General features: G+C 47.2%; 1 protein-coding gene across 3 annotated transcripts in view; it reads left to right on the forward strand.

Annotated features, from left to right (window-relative positions):
* PPP4R4 (protein phosphatase 4 regulatory subunit 4) overlaps positions 1–21,499 on the forward strand; it is a 468,463-nt gene that overhangs the window by 363,445 nt on the left and 83,519 nt on the right. For all 3 annotated transcript variants that reach the window (XM_063947591.1, XM_063947590.1, XM_063947592.1), the window contains one exon: positions 16,209–16,282. In XM_063947591.1, the coding sequence (XP_063803661.1) occupies positions 16,209–16,282 (74 nt within the window). The remainder of the gene's footprint in view (positions 1–16,208; positions 16,283–21,499) is intronic.

Below are 21,499 nucleotides of genomic sequence, written 5' to 3' on the forward strand. Positions count from 1 at the left end.
ACAAAATTCAACTTGTACATTCTGTGGCAGGCCTGCCACAGCCTAAATCTGTTAAGGCCCATTCCGCAAGGAAGGTGGGCTCATCTTGGGCGGCTGCCCGAGGGGTCTCGGCATTACAACTCTGCCGAGCAGCTACGTGGTCAGGGGAGAACACGTTTGTAAATTTTTACAAATTTGATACCCTGGCAAAGGAGGACCTGGAGTTCTCTCATTCGGTGCTGCAGAGTCATCCGCACTCTCCCGCCCGTTTGGGAGCTTTGGTATAATCCCCATGGTCCTTTCAGGAACCCCAGCATCCACTTAGGACGATAGAGAAAATAAGAATTTACTTACCGATAATTCTATTTCTCGGAGTCCGTAGTGGATGCTGGGCGCCCATCCCAAGTGCGGATTATCTGCAATACTTGTACATAGTTATTGTTAACTAATTCGGGTTATTGTTTAGGAAGCCATCTTTCAGAGGCTCCTCTGTTATCATACTGTTAACTGGGTTTAGATCACAAGTTGTACGGTGTGATTGGTGTGGCTGGTATGAGTCTTACCCGGGATTCAAAATCCTCCCTTATTGTGTACGCTCGTCCGGGCACAGTACCTAACTGGAGTCTGGAGGAGGGTCATAGGGGGAGGAGCCAGTACACACCACCTGACCTGTAAAAGCTTTACTTTTGTGCCCTGTCTCCTGCGGAGCCGCTATTCCCCATGGTCCTTTCAGGAACCCCAGCATCCACTACGGACTCCGAGAAATAGAATTATCGGTAAGTAAATTCTTATTATCCTTCTCTCAAAGTATGTCCGTCTCCTCGGCACAGTTTCCTAGACTGAGTCTGGTAGGAGGGGCATAGAGGGAGGAGCCAGCCCACACTATCAAATTCTTAAAGTGCCCATGGCTCCTAGTGGACCCATCTATACCCCATGGTACTAATGTGGACCCCAGTATCTTCTACGAGAAAATAATTTACCGGTAGGTAATTAAAATCCTATTTTTTCTCTAGCATCCTTAAGGGATATTGGGGAATCTAGTACGATGGGGTATAGACGGGGTCCAAACGAGCCGGTGCACTTTAAATTTCTTCCATTGGGTGTGCTGGCTCCTCCACTCTATGCCCCTCCCACAGGCAGTTTAGAAAAAGTGCCCTCAGGAGAGGATGCACACTCTGGAGCTCCAGAGAGTTTTTTTCAATTTCTTTTTAATGTTTGGTTTTTTGGTAAGCTGTTTGGGCAACAGCATACCTGCACCGTGGGAGTTAGGGAGGGACGGTCACCGGCATTACGAGGGGTTGTTGTTCAGCAGGGCACTGCACCTTGGCTTTCACAGCGGCAGCATGCCGCACACTCCTATCACTGCCTGACGGTGCCACCTGTGGTGAGTACAAACCGGGGGCCCCACTAGTGGGGTCCCCCGGTTCATTGTGTGGATGAACGCGTGCGCAACATACGGGACCCTCCTGGGGGGTTCCCGCTAAGATCCCCCGTGTAGACTGGCTCACAATCGCTTAGACTTGCACTTGTTGTGATGTTTTTAAGCTGAAAGGAGGCATTGCCAGTATAAATAATAACAATAGCTCCGGCGCCTTTGGAGGGGGCAGAGCTAACTCAGATCGGGTACAGAGGCATTTTGGCGCCTTCCTCTGCTTGCTGCAGCCATGGACAGCACACACAGCGCTTCCTGACTCCTCAGACACACTGGAAATCTGGTACAGGGTGTAGCAAAGGGGGAGAGCCGCTATTGTGCAATGTCTGGGTCCTCTACAGGACAGAATTTATTAGTGTTAAATTAAAGTTAGCTGACAGCCTCACTGGGGCTGTACAGCTAAGGGTGTGCTGGTGTCCTTCTCTCTGTGTATCTCCTCTCACATACAGTAGGGCAGGCTTGCAATATACTGTATTACTGTCTGTGTGTATGTCATTGTGCTTACTGTGAAACATGGGTAAACACAAGCTGTGCAGTGTAGGCCACACCAGATTCTCTCCAGTATCATCTGATTCTGTTTCATGTGAACAATGCAGCCAATCTTCACAAATCAGTGAAGGGGCTGGGGGAGAGGGTTCAGAGTACCACTGGCCATGGTCTCTGAAAAATATGTCTGATATGTCATACCAGCTCACTGCTAATGTTCAGAAAGCTCAGTTACTACAACAGGCTGTTGCAGACTTAGCTGCTAGGGCAGATGTTACACAGCCCCCCTCCTCTGCAGAGTTAGATGACCTATTCAAGTTGGTCTTGAAAAATCCAGACAAAAAATTCCATGTGTCAAAAAAGTTTTTGCGCATTTTCCCATTTGCTCCTGAAGGTAGGAAATTTTGCGAGGAACCCCCAGGGATTGATGTAATCAGTCTCTCGACTGTCCAAAAAGGCGGTGCTGCCTGCCCTGGGCTCCTTTACCGTAAAGGATCCTGGGGATAGGAAAATAGAAGCTACACTCAAATCTATTTACATGGCAGCCGTTATATCGCAAAGATTGGTCATTGCGGTGTGCTGGATGACCCATTCCATTCATTCATGGTCCAGTCAAATTCAGGAGGTCCTCTCCGGGGCGTTGCCCCTGCTCACTATGGTGACCCTCCTAAACCCCATTCAGGACACTACACGTGTCCTCTGTGATTCCCTCAAGGAGATGGGGAACATTAATGCAAGGATCTCTGCCATGGCAATGTCGGCGCGCAGGGCCATGTGGTGGCATCAGTGGATAGCTGACGCGGAATCCAAATGCAGTGTGGAATCCCTCCCCTTTTCAGGGGAATGGCTCTTTGGGGTTGAATAGGATACGTGGATTTCCAAAGTTATGGCTGGGAAATCCACGTTTCTCCCTTCTGGGGCCCCGCCAGCGAGAAGCTCCTACCCAGGGCCATCTGTACAATCCTTTCGGTCTCACAGATTTTGATCTAAGGCCAGAGGTGCCTCCAATGCGACTAGAGGCACCAGAGGTAAGTCAAGAAAGCCTACAAGCACCAGCTCTCAGGAACAGACCACCAGTTCTGCTTCCACTAAGGCCTCAGCATGACGGTGCCCACCCACCCCGAGGGGATCTCGAGGTGGGAGATCAACTGCGTCACTTCAGACGCGTCTGGGAGGCTTCCTGCCAGGATACCTGGGTCAGGGATCTCGTTTCTCAAGGCTACAAGCTAGAGTTCGACAGTGCTCCTCGCAACAAATTTTAAAATCAAGCTTATCAGCTTTGGAAGATATGCAGGTTACGTTGCAACAGGCCATCCTAAAGTTGGTCCAGTCCCACATCATTGTTCCAGTACCAATACCACAACGAGGCAAGGGTTATTGCTCCAACCTGTTTGTGGTACCGAAACCGGACAGTACGGTTAGGCCCATTTTGAATCTAAAGTCCTTGAATCCTTACCTGAAGGTGTTCAAGTTCAAAATGAAATCCTTGCGAGCAGTGATTGCGGGACTGGAAGTACAGTTATTCATGGTTTCCTTGGATATCATGGACGCCTACCTCCATATTCCGATTTGGCCACCTTATCAGGCGTACCTGAGGTTTTCCCTGCTGGACAATCACTACCAATTCCAGGCGCTGCCCTTCGGCCTCTCCACAGCTCCGTGGGTGTGCACAAAGCTGATGGCGGAGATTATGTTCCAGCTCCGAGTCCAGGGAGTCAATACTGTCCCTTACCTGGACGATCTTCTGATCAAAGCAAGATCCAGGGAGCTTTTGTTGCTCCATATCAAATGCACTAGAAGATGTTCCTACCAGAGGACAAGGAGAGAACACTTCAGGAGATGGTCCGCATGGTGCTCCGACCTACTGGAGTGTCCATCCATCTTTGCATAAGATTGTTGGGAAAGATGGTCACCTCATACGAGGCGATCCAATATGGGAGGTTCCATGCCAGGACTTTTCAGCTGGATCTCCTGAGCAAATGGTCCAGATCATATCTTCAGATGCACAGGATGATTCGGCTGTCGTCTCAAGCCAGCATTTCCCTCCTGTGGTGGCTGCAATCCTCCAAACTCCTGGAAGGCCGGAGTTTCGGGATTCAGAATTGGATCCTCCTTACATCGGATGCAAGTCTGAGTAGATGGGGAGATGTCACCCAAGGGGCGCAGTTCCAGGGCAGGTGCAGGTGGTCAGGTGGCCCACGAAGCCCTCCTTCCCATCAACATTCTGGAACTTTGGGCGATCTACAATGCTCTGCTTCAGGCCTCTCCTCTGCTCAAGGATCACGCGATTCAAGTATAGTCGGACAATGCCACAGCAGTGGCGTACATCAATCGACAAGGAGGAACAAAAAGCAGAGCCTGCATGCGAGAGGTGTCAAAGATACTCCTCTTGGCGGAAAGAAATGTAAGAGCAATCTGGCAATCTTCCAGGTGTGGACAACTGGAAAGCGGATTTTCTGAGTCGTCACGATCTACACCCGGGGGAGTGGGGTCTCCACCATCAGGTGTTCCAACAGATCGTCCACCGGCAGGGCTGCCCACAGATAGACATGATGTCTTCTTGTCTCAACAAGAAGCTTAATTTGTATTGCTCACGAACCGGGGACCCTCAGACGAGGGCAGTAGATGCACTGACGTCGCCTTGGCCTTACCGACTGGTCTACCTGTTTCCTCCAATTCCATTGCTCCCAGGGGTGCTCAAGAGCATCAGACATCAGGGAGTCCACGCAATTCTGATTGCCCCGAATTGGCCTCGGAGGACGTGGTACGCGGATCTTCTGGACATGTCCGTCGATGACCCTTGGCCTCTACCTCTCAGAAGAGATCTCCTTATACAAGGACTGTTCGTCTACCCGGACTTACGGCGACTTCGTTTGATGGCATGGAGGTTGAGCGGAACATCCTAGCTCACAAGGGCCTTTCCAAAAAAGTTATTGCTACAATGGTTCAGGCCAGGAATCCTGTGACGTCAAAACACTATCATCATATCTGGAGAAGATGTGTCTCTTGGTGCGAGGAACGCACGTATCCGCCTACGGATTTCCACTTGGGACGTTTCTTACGTTTCCTGCAATCTGGTGTGGATAAGGGCTTACGTCTGGGTTCCATTACAGTCCAGATTTCAGCTCTCTCCATTTTCTTCCAGAAGAAATTGGCAGTGTTGCCAAACGTACAGACCTTCTTGCAGGGGGTACTCCACATACGGGTGGTCTTCAGTATGCCGAATGTCGGGATCCCAGCGCACAGTATACCGGCACTGGAATCCCGACACCCGGCATACCGACAGCTATTCTCCCTCGTGGGGGTCCACAACCCCCCTGGAGGGTGAACAAAATAGGGTGGCGCGCGTAGCGTGCCACCGTGTCCGCAGCGTGGTGAGCACAGCGAGCCCGCAAGGGGCTCCTTTGCGCTCGCCACGCTGTCGGTATGCCGGCGGTCGGGCTCCCGGCGCCGGTATGCTGGTCGCCGGGAGCCTGAGCGCCAGCATACCGTACTACACCCCCACATACAACCTCCTTTTGTGCGCCAACGGCACCCTGGGATTTGAATGTAGTGTTGGAATTTCTACAGTCCTCCTGGTTTGAAACTCTGCTGCCGGTGGAAGACAAGTACCTCTCGTGGAAGACGGTAATATTACTGGCCCTGGCTTCTGCTCGTCGTGTCTCAGGATTGGGGACCTTGGGGGTAATTCCAAGTTGATCGCAGCAGGATTTTTGTTAGCAATTGGGCAAAACCATGTGCACTGCAGGGGAGGCAGATATAACATGTGCAAAGAGAGTTAGATTTGGGTGGGGTGTGTTCAATCTGCAGTCTAATTTGCAGTGTAAAAATAAAGCAGCCAGTATTTACCCTGCACAGAAATAAAATAACCCACCCAAATCTAACTCTATCTGCACATGTTATATCTGCCTCCCCTGCAGTGCACATGGGCCCTCATTCCGAGTTGTTCGCTTGCAAGCTGCTTTTAGCAGCATTGCACACGCTAAACCGCCGCCTACTGGGAGTGAATCTTAGCTTAGCAAAATTGCGAACGAAAGATTCTCAAAATTGCGAATAGAAATTTCTAAGAAGTTTCTGAGTAGCTCGACACTTACTCTGCCACTGCGATCAGTTCAGTCAGTTTCGTTCCTGGTTTAACGTCACAAACACACCCAGTGTTCGCCCAGACACTCCCCTGTTTCTCCAGCCACTCCCGCGTTTTTCCCAGAAACGGCAGCGTTTTTTCACACACTCCCATAAAACGGCCAGTTTCCGCCCAGAAACACCCACTTCCTGTCAATCACACAACGATCACCAGAACGAAGAAAAAACCTCGTAATGCCGTGAGTAAAATACCAAACTTCTTAGCAAATTTACTTGGCGCAGTCGCAGTGCGAACATTGCGCATGCGCAGTTTGCGGAAAATCGCTGCGATGCGAAGAAAAAGAACGAGCGAACAACTTGGAATGAGGGCCATGGTTTTGCCCAATTGCTATCAAAAATCCTGCTGCGATCAACTTGGAATTACCCCCCTTATCGTGTAAAAGTCCGTACTTTGGGCCTAATTCAGACCTGATCGTAGCAGCAACTTTGTTAGCAGATGGGCAAAACCATGTGCACTGCAGGGGGGGCAGATATAACATGTGCAGAGAGAGTTAGATTTGGGTGGGTTATATTGTTTCTGTGCAGGGTAAATACTGGCTGCTCTATTTTTACACTGCAATTTAGATTTCAGTTTGAACACATCCCACCGAAACCTAACTCTCTCTGCACATGTTACATCTGCCCCCCCTGCGGTGCACATGGTTTTGCCCATCTGCTAACAAAGTTCCTGCTACGATCAGGTCTGAATTAGGCCCTTGGTCGTTTACAGGGACAGAGCAGAGCTCCGGACTAGACAGCAGTTCCTGCTGAAGGTTGTCTCCGTGTTTCACCTGAATCAACCTATTGAGGTTCCATCCAGTTCTGATACTTCTGCTCCTCCGGAGGCATTGGATGCTGTGCGTGCCTTCAAAATTTATGTCAAGCGAACAGCTCGTATCAGAAAGACGGATTCCTTGCTCTATAATGCACAGAAAAAGGGTTGCCCTGCTTCAAAGCAGCCCCTTGCTCGTTGGCTTAGGCTTCCTATCCAACAGGCCTATGTGTCAGCATCCTTACCTGTTCCTAAGTTTCTGAAGGCCCACTCTACAAGATCAGTGGGCTCTTCCTTGGCGGCTGCCCATGGAGTCTCGGCCTTGCAACTATGCCGAGCTGCTAGGGATAATCTAAAAAACAAACGCTGTTGAAACTATGTGTCAAAAATGCGAAAAGTAATAAATGAACATGAGACATATAAAATAATAAAACAATCAAACAATATGTTTGTAGCTCTTTTCAGCTTTTTTGTGTGGATAAAACTTGGTTGAGGCAAATGAACGAGTTGTGAAACGGGTAGCGTTGGTAGCACAGTGGATACTGTGTTTCCTGCTGACCCTAATCTTACCCTAGCCGGCGGTCTGCTTCACAGATGATTGTTCTTCCGCCGCCGCTGCTTGAAGCTGTTGCGGGTTTTTGGCGGTGCCTGGAGCCCCCACGGCGGTCAGTCTCTCCTTCGGCCGGGCGCTGTGTGGACCACGCCCCCTTCTCTCATCCGAAACCCGGAGATCCCAACCTCCTGGAAGACGCCGGCGAGAAAGCACCAAGAGGACCGGAGTTACAGGCGCCTGTAACACACCGCGGCTACGGAGAAAGACACCAGCAGCACCAAGGATACAAACGGAGCCCTCAGCCCTGGACAGGGTGAAGACACGTAAGCGTCCTTACAAACTTTTTCACCTGAACGCTGAAGCACTGTGAGTACGCTAGACTGGAATTACCGATCACCAGGAACTCATTAATTACGGACCTTTGCGGACATAGAACGTCCTGCCAGGACGTTTACATAACGAGTCACCATTCTTTCTCACAGAGCAGGAGACCGGTCTCCATTACCTTTTATAATCTTATACAAAGTGTCAATTGTTTTATTTTATTTTTTTATTTTATTGCTACTGTCACTCATACTGTTTGCTAGTGGTAATACCGCAAAGAGCGCGCTCAGGTATTAAGGTACAAATTAACACTGTCATTTTAACGATTATCAGCCCATTAAACAAGTTCATATCTAGACAGATCCCATTGCCTTCATTTTAAAATACTATATTTATTACACCTATATATACTTTGCGTACAATTCTCAAATTGACATAGGACGAGATAACAGAATTTCACTGCATTCTCTTGTTACTAACCACTATTTTTTACATTTTTTTATATATAATATAATTTTTACAATTTAATAATGCAATAATTTGTGCACGAAACTGCATTTTATTCACTCTTTAATAAACTACCATTTCTGAGTATTAACCAGTAGCACCAAAGGTTGGTCCCTTCCCCCTAGAGATTGCAAAACAAGGAAACAACCGAAAAGAGTTTCCTACTCCAACCTGGGCTGCACGGATACCTGAATATACAAGTAACCACTATAGGGAGCGCAGAGCACACCCCCAGCAACACAGGGTTTTTGGCGGTGCCTGGAGCCCCCACGGCGGTCAGTCTCTCCTTCGGCCGGGCGCTGTGTGGAAAAGCTGAGCTTCGGCCACGGCGCTCTGTGATGACGTCACTGGCCGATGGAGCGTGACGTGAGGAAAAAGTTCAAAGTGCTTAGCCAAAGTCTCTCCCGATGTCTCTGTAATGCCTGACTTATCAACATTCAGTATCACCAGCAACGAGTAGAAACATACCAGTCAAGGTATTCTGTCACTTGTAGTGTATGCCGAGCTGCTACCTGGTCGGGGAAGAAAACCTTTGTGAAGTTCTACAAGTTTGATACCCTGTCTAAAGAGGATACCCAGTTTGGGCAGGCGGTGCTGCAGATGTCTCCGCACGTTTCCGCACGTTCTGGAAGCTTTGGGACCTCCCCATCTTACTCGATTCCCCAATACCCAAATCTAACTCTCTCTGCACATGTTACATCTGCCCCCCTGCAGTGCACATGGTTTTGCCCAACTGCTAACAAAGGGGGTCATTCCGAGTTGTTAGCTCGGTAATTTTCTTCGCATCGCAGCGATTTTCCGCTTAGTGCGCATGCGCAATGTCCGCACTGCGACTGCGCCAAGTAAATTTGCTATGCAGTTAGGTTTTTTACTCACGGTTTTTTCTTCGTTCTGGTGATCGTAATGTGATTGACAGGAAGTGGGTGTTTCTGGGCGAAAACTGGCCGTTTTATGGGTGTGTGAGGAAAAACGCTACCGTTTATGGGAAAAACGCGGGAGTGGCTGGAGAAACGGAGGAGTGTCTGGGCGAACGCTGGGTGTGTTTGTGACGTCAAACCAGGAACGACAAGCACTGAACTGATCGCAGATGCCGAGTAAGTCTCGAGCTACTCAGAAACTGCACAGAGATGTCTTTTCGCTATATTGCGATTCTTTCGTTCGCAATTTTAAGAAGCTAAGATTCACTCCCAGTAGGCGGCGGCTTAGCGTGTGTAAAGCTGCTAAAAGCAGCTTGCGAGCGAACAACTCGGAATGAGGGCCAAAGTTCCTGCTGCGATCAACTCAGAATTAGGCCCATTGGGTGCCCGCCTCAGTGCGTTGACTTTTCTGTAGGTTCTCTTTATGTGGTTACCTGTTCAGATGTTGCTGTTGTTGTTTCCAGCCGTTGCTGGTTGTTGTATGTTAGTGGTGTGCTGGTTTGTAAATCTTACAACTCTTTGTTGTCATGTTTCCTTCTCTCATATATGTCGTTTCCCCTTCGGGCATGTTTTTACCTATAACTGCCTGTGGGATTGGGCATAGAGGGAAGGAGGCAGCACACCCAGTGGAAGAATATTAAAGGGCACTGGCTCCTCTGGACCCCGTCTATACCCCATCGTACTAAATTCTCCAATATCCCTTATGGACTACGAGAAAAGGATTTACCGGTAGGTAATTAAAATCCTATTCTCCCCCCCCCCCCCCCCGATTTTTGGCTCTCCAAACTTCCATTGAAAGTATCAGAAAAGGGGCATGGCTACACCACTGTACCCATGACCACGCCCCCTTTTCAAATTTGTACTGATTTTTATGTGTAAATTGTTGGAGGGTGTGTTGCTGCAGATGCAGTGGGCCTATTTTGGGGTGTGGAGCTGGAACTGCAGCTCCATCAACCCCATTGTTAATACTGCTCTGGGAACACACAGCAGCCAAAGGGCAGAGCCTCCCATTGGATGTAACCTGTGTGGGAGGGCGTTTCTCATCCAAGCAGCTGTGGACTGGGTGTGATAGACCTGCTGCTAACCCAATGAGAGCTCCTAGCCACACATTATACACACAGTCACTCTGGGCTATTATATAGGAGATTATATAGGAGATATGTTTATGTATGTATATAGGAATGTAAAAGGCAGTACAGGTATCAGCATTGGCGTTTCTATAATGGGTTCAATATGTGCAGTGCACACGGGCCCCTAGATCCAGGGGGCCCCACACCGCACACATTGCACCCATTTTATTACCTTACCGGAGTCCAGCGGCAGGCGCAGCAATTTCGGTGGAAACCACTGCCAAAATGGCTGCCGCACATGCGCGGTGGCCAAATTAGTCTCCGGATCATGGCAGGCACCATGTTTCCAGAGATATGCGCAGTAGACTCCGGCACAATTCTGGAGTCTACAGCGCCGTACAGAGGAGGGGGCCCACCTGTAGGTGCACACGGTCCCTCTCCTCTGTTGAAACGCCCCTGAGTATCAGTACAATATAGGTAAGTACTCAAACAACCTCTTACCCAAATAGGAAAGCTGTCTGCAATTTACAAATAATTAGAGATGATCCAACAAAAATGTATAATAAGTAATCAGGGGATGTAGTACTGGTGACCGGTGGTCTCCTGACCGCCGGTCAGCTTACCGACGCCGGAATCCCGGTGGGGAGGGGCGAGTGCAGCAAGCCCCTTGCGGGCTCACTGCGCTCGCCACGCTGCGGGCTCGGTGGCGACCTGTGGTCGCCACGGGTTCTATTCCCACTCTATGGGTGTCGTGGACACCCAAGAGTGGAAATAGTCCCTGTTGGTCGGCATGCCGACCATCGGGATAGTGAGCCGTCGGGCTCGTGGAGGAGGTCATGTGACTGTCGGTCAGCTGACCGGCGGTCACATGAATACCATCCGTAATCAGGCAGTGTTGAATGGACACTGCCTGAGGAAGCTGCCAAGTGCTGTGAAATGCATTGCAGTTTTAAATGAAAAATTCATATTTCTTTTATAGTTTATTTTTTTGCCTCATTTTTAACTTGTTATACTGTGTTTTTAAATAATTTTTACATAATCTGTAGTTTAATTCTTCTTCTAACCATTGTTGTCTACAACCATTGTTATTCATCCATGACAACAGTGAGTCGTGTTATGATGCCATTAATCTATCGAATAAAACCATTTGGTTATTGATTATAAATGTTTGTTGGCTCATCCCTTAAACAAAAATACACGAAAGAGAGAGGGAGGAAAAAAAAAGGGGGGGGGGGGGGGGTTAGTCCATTAGTGAAATAGTATTGGTGGTCATTCCGAGTTGTTTTCTCGCTAGCAGTTTTTAGCAGCCGTGCAAACACTAAGCCGCCGCCCACTGGAAGTGTATTTTAGCTTAGCAGAAGTGCGAACGAAAGGATCGCAGAGCGGCTACAAAGTTTTTTTCGTGCAGTTTTAGAGTAGCTCAATACCTACTCAGCGCTTGCGATCACTTCAGACTGTTCAGTTCCTAGAAATAAATTAATTGACTGTGCTTGGTGTTTAAAAAAGCTGCTTTCTTAAAGGGTGGTACTGGTGATGTTTAGGAGAAAGCGCTATATTTGAGATTGACTAAATGTATAAATATGTAAAACGCGATACCTGTAAAAAAATATAGTGATTAGTAAAACAATGTTTACACTCTTTTGAGTGAAAATTTAGAGGAGTAGCCCGCAACGCTGGTTCTTAATGTCCCGGTTTGCCAGTCTCTTTCCTACCTGTCCCTGCACTAAGTTGTTCCGGAGCCGCTGGTGGTGTGAGCACTGCGGCTCTGATGTTATTTCCTGTGCGGCGGCTGGCGGGGCTGGCAGTTCCTGTTTTGATGTCACAAACACGCCCTGCGTTCGCACAGTCACGCCTGCGTTTTTCCTGGCACGCCTGCGTTTTTGCGAACACTTCCTGAAAATGGTCAGTTGACACCCAGAAACGCCCACTTCATGTCAATCACTCTGCGGCCAGCAGTGCGACTGAGAAGCTTTGCTTAGACCCTGTGTAAAATGACATTGTTCGTTGTAATAGTACGTTGCGCGTGCGAATTGCGCCACATGCGCAGAAGTGCAGTTTTTTTGCCTCAACGCTGCAAAGTGAACGAATGCAGCTAGCGAACAACTCTGAATGACCACCATTGTCTTTTAAAGGAGCACTACAGGTCCCAGCAAGCCTCCCCGCGTGCTGGTACTTGGAGAACCACAAGTAGCAGCGCATGGGGCATTAACGGCCCGCCGGCACCTATAATCCCGCTGTAAAAGAGACATATCCAAATACAGGCAGAACTCCAAACGTTTTAATATTTTCTTATACAGCATCTTTACCTGGGGGGTGGTAGCTTGAAAGCTTTTTTACATGGCCGACGCCCATCCAGGACTTCCACGTTGTTTTTTATATTCAGGAGCTCTGTGGCGAGCCATTCGCAACTAGCCACGTTATTGCAAATCGCTCCCTTGTACCGGCTAGTATTAGCCAGCGCAAAGGCCGGAAAGGCAGTCCGGCGGAGGTAGAGGGATGAAGAGCTCCTAAAGATTAAAGACGCTGTGGACGTCCTGGATTGGTGGCAGCCATGTAAAAGAGCTTAAAGGCTGACGCCCCACAGGTGAAGAAAAAAAACGCTGTGGAAATTCTGGATAGGCGGCGGACATGTAAATATGCTTAAAGGCTGCCGTCCTCAGGTAAAGACTGCACGCCGCCCGCTGCCGAACTCTGCATGAGGAGGGGCCCCTCTCTTCTCTTCCATCCAGACCTCCTCCTTTTTGTTACAGTCAATGGCCAGCCATAGTACACAGCCCTGGCCGGCGGCACCCCCTAACCCTTGTTATGCAGCTGTGTTTCAGTGAGCCCTCCTGAACTTAAATATATGTAAATGGTAAGCAATAAGTTGTCCGTGGGTATGCATGTAACGTGCAAAGAAGATCCCATTCATGTTTATAGTTACTCTTTTTCTCTAAATGTAGCCTTATTTATCAACTAGCTGTTCTACCTGTTCTTCGCATGGGCGTTTCTAATTTTCATGGTTGTAAATATAAATGAGTGTTAAAAATTTGGTAAATCTATAGAGCTGTTAATTTGAGACGTCTTAATGTAAGCAAATATTAATCCATAGTTCTTGACATTACCAGAGGAGCGTCCGCAGCAGATACGGTAAAAAGTGACAGGACCATTTTTGTAGTTTATTAAATTCTACACACTGGAGGTGCAATCCAACTTTTCATCCGATTGTCCATTTGGCCGTTATCGTTCACGCAACACAAGCCATGCACTGGTAATGACGTTATTATGTCAACCCCCTTTTCATCCCCTTAGGGGAGGTTTATTAAAATTGTAATTAAGTAGTTTTCCTATTTCCCACCTGATGAATACCTATGTTTCATTTCATCTTCCTAACATTTTGAGAAGTAAGAGAATTAGGGGAAGCGGTTACCATACTGCTAGTCGGGATCCCGGCAGTCACAATGCTGACGCCGGAATCCCGGCTAGCGGGGAAATACCGGCACCGGTATCCTGGTGCCACAGATGTTTCTCCCTCTATAGGTGTCCATGACACCCACAGAGAGAGAATAAATCCTGTGGCGAGTGCAGCAAGCCTGCAAGGGGCCTGCTAGCGCTCGCCCTGCTGCCAGCACACCGGTGGCCGGGATCCCGCTGTCACTATACTGAATACAGAATTAGTGATCAGTCAGTCAGTCAGTGAGGGCTTTTGTATATATATTTAGATAGATAGATAGATAGATAGATTGGTCTGTTTGCAGACTTGTTTTGTAGCTAAAGAAATGTAACATCTAATCTATATTCTTGGTTCCTGATTGTTTTACAGCTCTACATAGACAATAAAGAAGAGGGAATTACTTAGATTTAAATGTGCTGCAAACCACCGGCTTTTACAGCCCTCTCAGATCCATTTACTAATGTTCCATTGCCTCAGGATTTTCAGATGGTGCTGCAGATTTTGAAAATCAGCTATTGGCGTAATTTACTAGAATAAATTCCTGGGGACAGCTGCGCTCCTCCACAGTACTGGCTTGGCAACGTTAAGGGTCCCCTTACTGTGCTGCCGGCCGGTCCTGGCAGCATTTGTCCATGTGTGACCCGGGATTGCTGGCTCACATGTGTGTCGTGGACTGGAAGTCCAGCAGGTTTCTAGTTTCACTTTTCATATCAAAGAAATGTAAAAAAAAAATAGTTAAAAAAAACAAAATCCTATATAAGTAAATATATTATATTTTTTAGAAGTAATATTATTATTATTACCAGTTATTTATATAGCACACACACATTCTGCAGCGCTTCACAGAGAATATTTGGCCATTAACATCAGTCCCTGCCCCAGTGGAGCTTACAATCTATATTCCCTACCACATGCAGGCACATTCACGGTCAATTTTGTCAGAAGCCAATCAACCTACCAGTATATTTTTGGATTGTGGGAGGAAACCCACGCAAGTACGGGGAGAATATACAAACTCCACACAGTCAGAGCCATGGTGGGAATTGAACCCATGACCTCAGTGCTGTGAGGCAGTAATGCTAACCATTACACCATCCATACTGCCCAATACTTTAAATATTTTCCCTGTGGTCTGACTGCAGTTGCCAACCGGAGATGATATCAAAGTTCGGATTGCCAATGCCTCGCATTTCTCCGGAAATAGTTGGTTTTCACCTTAGACCAGACTTATGTCCCTTTAATAAATAGACAATTAGTGACATACAGATAGCCCAGTAGCGGATCTTGCCACGGGCAAGCAGACCTTCCGTAGGGCGCCGCACCATGGCAAGATCCGCTACTGCTGTGCCCCCCGCTGCCCGCTGTGTCCCCCCGCTGGTCCCTCTGTGAAGGGAACTAGACGCTACGTGTCTAGTTTCCCTTCGTGGAGAGGACCTTTGCTGTGCGGTGCACGATGACATCATCGCGCACCGCACAGCCAAGGTCCTCTCCACTAAGGGAACTAGACGCTACATGTCTAGTTTCCCTTCGTGGAGAGGACCTTTGCTGTGCGGTGCACGATGACATCATCGCGCACCGCACAGCATTTCAGCGGCGCTACTCTACTGTACAGGGGGCGTAACTGACCATGCCCCCTGTATGAAGCCACATCCCTATTTCCCGCCCGGGGCGCAAAAAGGACTAGAACCGGCCCTGAGTTAGCCATACTGTCCAAAAGAAAAAAGTTATTTTAGTAATTAAAGTATGTACTTGCTTGTGCCACTGTAAAGTGCTCGGATCACGCGAGTTACTTTAGAAACGTTAGAAACTACTCTACATTCTAGCGGGGAAAGATTTGCTCCCAGTGGGAGCTAGATTAGTAAATGGATCCATTGAACACAAGCCATTTATGAATTTCTGCGGATAATTTGAGCTTTTTGTTTTGTCCTTGTGGCTTTTAAATTGGCCCGAATCGCAGCTGGATGATAAGAGCTGGACTTATCCGGTTCAGTGGCTATGCATCTGATGTTACTGCACTTCTCAAAGTTTGAATGTTATCTAGACTATTGTTGCTGTATATTTATTGATATGTAATATTATATATAGATAATAGCAGATAAGTCCTGAACAATAAAACTGAGTGATCTTCTGAAGATCCCCTTGCTAGGGGAATAGATCTCTTGGGCAGATGAGTGTACAGTATATTAGCACTATCATAATATTAATATTAGTGTTATTATAAGTATCCTTTGCTTATAAGACACCACAAAGTGCATGCAGTGCCAAATATAATGAGCATAGAAAACATATGTAAGGAAATCATGTATCATGAAAATAGTGTATGTTTTGTTAGTGTCCTGGCAAAATCATAGCACCCAAAAATGGATTCTACACAAGTAACAGGTGACTTGTACGTCCCCTAATGTAAATGTTTCTATTTGTTTTCTAAGATCATCTTGTAGCTTCCTTGATGAATAAATTGGTGGTACTGTCATTGCGTTCATTCGGTAATACAGAACCAATGAGAAGGCAGATTAGGTCTTGAAGTTATGTGCCAGGTGACAGACTGCCAAACACTCCGCAGCGAGGGCATACCATAATCTTTAATTGTGACTTTGTGTGTTCTCCTGGCAGGTGTTAGCAATGCGTGGCTGGACACCCTCCTTGCGGTTATAGATGTCTTACCAAAAGAGACCATCAGACATGAGGTAACGGCTGAGATCTTTCTCTATACGTCTTGTATATTACTGTGTATTCTTCCTTCCCATCAGTACTGTATCAGAAGACAGCGATATTTAAACGAATGGTAATTAAAAGTTTTTTTTAAAGGGAGTTTAGAAAATTCAAGCTACAAATTACAGACTCTTGAAATATTTTTAAAAATGATGGTATCTTACCTCTGTATTATAGAGATACTTTCTCTGTATTGTTGGGATTTACAGATCATTGTGTATAAATGTTATAGTCTACAACTATGTTTCTTTTTCATCCACTAGGGGTCACTGGAGTACTCTGGGGATATGGACGGTTCCACAGGAACTAGGCACTGAATAAGTTAAAATTTGAGACTACTTCTCCCCTCCATATCCCAGAGTACCTCAGTGTTTTTTCGGTGCTCACCGAGCAACTAGGCCTGTGGAGTTTGTCCACAATTATTTGGATTTATTTTTGATTTTTTAATGTTCCACATCCCTTCCCCCCTTCCAGAAAGGCGAGGGTCCGGGATAGTGGAAGCTGCTGAAGCAGCTGTGGGTGTCGGTCCTCTCTGAAAGAGCTCCCTCACTACCACGTGCAGGACTAAAACCTGCAGTAAAGGCTGGACGGAACTTACAGAGAAGCCCCGTCATAGCCCTCACCACAGGGTCCAGGTATGTTGAACGGGGTGGTCAGCTCACGCTGCCGCCCCGCTGTGTGGGATACTGTGTGTGTGTGTGTGTGTGTGTGTGTGTGTGTGTGGCCGCCAGCCGCTGCTTTCAGCCGCCCGCCGCCGCTTCCAGCGCCGCTGTTTATGCTGTGTCCCCCGCCGCTCTGAGCCGCGCCGGCCACGTTGATTTATGCATAGGCCGCTCCACGGCTCTATGCAGCGCGCTCCCCGGCCCTCGATGCCGCTTCCGGATCCCTCTCCACCATAGCCCGGCACCGTGTATAGGGAACGGTACACGGAGCACGGGGGGGGGACACAAATGAGAGTTTTTGTAAAAGGCAGGCTCCATAGCCTAGTGAGTAACTTTGCTGCCACAGTGATGTTCCCTGCACACAGAAATGTCAGGGTCACTGGATAAAATCTCATGATTCAACTCTTGTTGATAAAAGAAAGTATGTTTACTAGAATACAGCAGCGCTGCATATGTATTACAATAGGCTATTAAGTCTTTGTTAAACAGGATACATGTTGCTAGTAAGCCAGTTACGGCAGCTCATTATTACATATATGTGCAGGTTTGAATGCAACATAGTATTAAATCTGCTTACATAATTCTAAGTCTGCATATTTAACCATGCTTCCTGTTGTTTTTCCTGTTGTATTTCCAGAATTTCCTGTATTACATCTCTCCTCCATTGAAGGCGCAGGGGTGTTAAGGAGAATTTGGAACCAGGCATATTGCTGGCGTGCACTGCACTTGGCCAGATATATATTTATAGAGACACCTTAGTGCTATTTACTGAGTCGCGCAAGTTGTATTTTGTATTGTCTGTCTGTACAATGAGTAAGACACCAGCAAAGACTAAAAAAGCAGTTTCCCTACCATATGTAACAGTGTATTACATGGGGTCTACACTCACTTCTCTACTATTATTCTTATCATAACTGTTTATAATGATTTTATCCCAAAGACTGCAAATCTGAATCATGGCTGTGGTCAGCCAAATACTGGCCTTGTTCACTATTGTAAAGTAAGATGTGTTATACAATTGGTCAGCACATGGTGATTATAAAACAGTATCTGTGGAGCACTGCAAGTATTGTGAGTTCAGGCTCACCTGCAGCAGCTTTGCTTAATTAACTTAGCCACACCACAATTGGATACGCCCGATCTCATCTGATCTTGGAAGCTAAGCAGTGTTGGGCCTGGTTAGCCACCTGGGAATACAAGGTGCTGTAGGTAGTTTTAAATCTACAGCCACACCACACTGGATACGTGACCCATTAACTAAGCTGCGGTTAAGCAGCAGATATCTCAGGTTTTTAAGCCTGTGAGTGGTCACATTTAGTTTCAGACTTCTTAAAATTATTATACCTCTGAATCAGGATATATCTGGATATATGTATATGGGTATATAATATGTATGTGTGTATGTATGCATATATGAAATATATATATATTTATAAGGTCTGAGTATGTGTGAATATACATTGTTGTATATATGTGTGTGTATATATATATATATAATATGCTGACATTAAAAATCTATTTTGCAATAAGCAAGACTACAGTGACGCAGTTGGTCGGCACACAGTGCTTATTAAACAGTATCTGTTGAGCACTGCAAACATTGTGAGTTCAGGCCTCCCCTCCCCAGATCCCCAGTGGCCTAATGGATAGGACACTGCCCTCCTAAACCAGGGATTGTGGGTTCAGGTCCCATCTGGATTGCAAGTCACTACAGCAACCATTTAATCACCAGAGTTGATGTTTAAACAGCAGCTTTGCTTATTATTTTTACAGGTGGCTCTGTAGCCAAGTGGTTAGGCTTCCCGCCCACAGTGAACTTTGTGATTACATGGACACTGGTTCAGATCCTGGTTTAACAGGTGTAATATATATATAAAAAAGAAAAAAAAAAGAAAACATGGTAGGACACCATTTTTAACATTACTTCCTGGTTCTTTGCAGGAGGTTGCTGCCCTACAACACTCAGCCTCTGGGGGAGCGGGGGGTTGTTAGAAATTTAATTTATTAATTGTTTTTGACAGCATGTCTCTACAGGAAGATTCACTATTGCTGGTAACCACATGCACGGTAATGCAGGTTTATACACAGATTACTTCCGTGGTGTACTTACTGGTCGGGGTACATGATCACTAAGTCTAATGCATAATCAAACAAGCAGCTTCGCTGCAGAGTCGGTCACACAGTGTGTCGGACAAATACGACTGCACAGACAGACCCTTACCGGTCCTCTTTGGGGGGAAATGCGGGCGCATGTACTGCCTGAGAGGAAAAAATTTACTGTTTCAGCTAGATTGTTGCGGTCGATTCGCCGCCAGCCCTCATAGCACCAGGCCAGTACGTTAGGTTCTCAGCGAAGGCTGAACAATTTCCAATGAGAGACAATTGCAATTATTGGGCGTTTAACTACCTATCGGAGTGTACCCTACACAGCAGTACGGCTGTTGCTTCGCCCTGCTTTGGTAAGGGTTTGAGGTAACAAGGCTGTAGTGGCAGGGCATTCCAGTTCAGGTTTGCCCTAAATAAAGACCACCTTACACTTCTTGCTGCCTACAGGTTCTGTGACGTTGGCAGTTGGTTCTTGCGTCCACTTTGGCTATGTTCCAGACGAGAATAGGTCGCAGACCAAGTGTGGGGGGGGAATCTGTTTTCCTACCATTGTCTACGCGAATTCCTGAATGATTCCATCTCAACGACTTCAATTCCTAGGTATGATACTCGATACGGTAAATCAAAGAATTTACCTACCCGAACAGAAGTACAGGTCATTCGTCATCTGGTACAATTAGTGCTTAAGCCACGCACAGTCTCGGTTCATTTGTGCGTTCGCCTATTAGACACAATGGTGGCGGTTTTCGAAGCGCTTCAGTTCAGAAGACTTCACTCACGTCCTTTTTAACTGGATGTGCTCGCACAATGGCCGGGCTCGCTTCTGCAGATTCACCGCAGGGTGAGGTTGTCTCCAAAGGCCAGGGTGTGTCTACTCTGGTGGCTCAAAGTACAGAATCTAACCGCAGGGAAACGGTTCGGCGCCTGGAATTGGATAATTCTCACGGCGGACGCGAGTCTCAGAGGTTGTGGAGCTGTAGTTCAAAATTTTCAGCTCCAGGGTCTCTGGGCGGATCACGAAAGATTGCTGTCTATAAATGTCCTGGAACTCCGGGCAATTTACAATGCGCTACGACAAGCAGTGCACATGCTGCAGGCTCAGGCTGTTCAGGTGCAGTCAGACAACACAACGGCGGTCGCATACATCAACAAACAAGGAGGAATGAAAAGCCGCATGGCCATGCGGGAAGTAGCTCGAATCCTCAATTGGGCCGAGGTGATTTTGTCGGCAGTATTCATTCCGGGAGTGGACAACTGGGAGGCGGATTATCTCAGCTGTCGGGATTTTTATCCAGGATGTGCATTAAATCCAGAAGTGTTTCACATGTTGGTCCAGAGGTGGGGTTACCCGCAAGTGGAACTGATGGCATCTCGCCACAATAATCAAACGCCCCAGTACGTGTCCAGAACGAGAGATCCAAAGGCAGTGGCAGTGAATGCTCTCACAATCACGTGGCCATACAGTCTCGTGTATCTGTTTCCACCGTTTTCCGCTGCTCCCTCTGTTGCTAAAACGGATCAAAAGAGAGTCCGCCACAGTCATACTAGTGGCGCCTCATTGGCCTCGGAGGGCTTGGTTTTCGGATCTCCGCGGTCTACTCGCGGACGTTCCTTGGCCGCTCCCACTGCGTCCGGACCTGTTACAACAGGGTCCGTTCTTTTTCTCCGATTTAGCGCGCCTGCGTTTGACGGAGTGGCTGTTGAGACAGCCCTCTTAAAAAGAGAGGGCATTCCAGAATAGGTTATACCAACCATGTTACATGCTAGTAAGCCAGTTACGGCAGCTCATTATTACAGAATTTGGCGTGCCTATATAGGTTGGTGTGAAGTTCGGAAGTTTCCGACATCATCTTTCAAGTTATCCCGTCTTTTTTGTTATGTCTACAGATGGGGTTAGATGGAGGTCGGCGTTTATCCACACTAAAGGTGCAGATATCTGCGTTGTCAATTTATTTTCAAAGAAGATTGGCTCTATTGCCGTCGGTACACACCTTTATGCAGGGTGTCCTCAAAGTACAGCCTCCATTTTACTCCACTTACTGCGCCATGGGACTTGAATCTGGTTTTAGATTGCTTATAGTCTTTTTATTTCGAACCCTTACAACAAGTGGATATTAAGTTTCTCACTTGGGAAACAATTTCTCTCCTAGCCTTAGCTTCGGCAGGGCGGGTTTCAGATTTGGGTGCCTTGTCATGCAAGCCACCGTATTTAGTGTTTCATAATGACAGAGCGGAACTTTGGACGAATCCCGCTTTCCTACCAAAAGTAGGGTCCTCTTTTCACATCAATCATCCAATAGTAGTTCCTGTGTTAACAGAAGATTCTGGAATTTTGGTTGGGGTACGCGCTTTACGCGTTTATGTATTCCGAACGTCAACAGTTCCTAAGACGGATACGTTGTTATCCTCTATGATGCGGCCAAG

This window comes from Pseudophryne corroboree, chromosome 12 (genome assembly GCF_028390025.1).
Source record: "Pseudophryne corroboree isolate aPseCor3 chromosome 12, aPseCor3.hap2, whole genome shotgun sequence".
NCBI lineage: Eukaryota > Metazoa > Chordata > Amphibia > Anura > Myobatrachidae > Pseudophryne > Pseudophryne corroboree.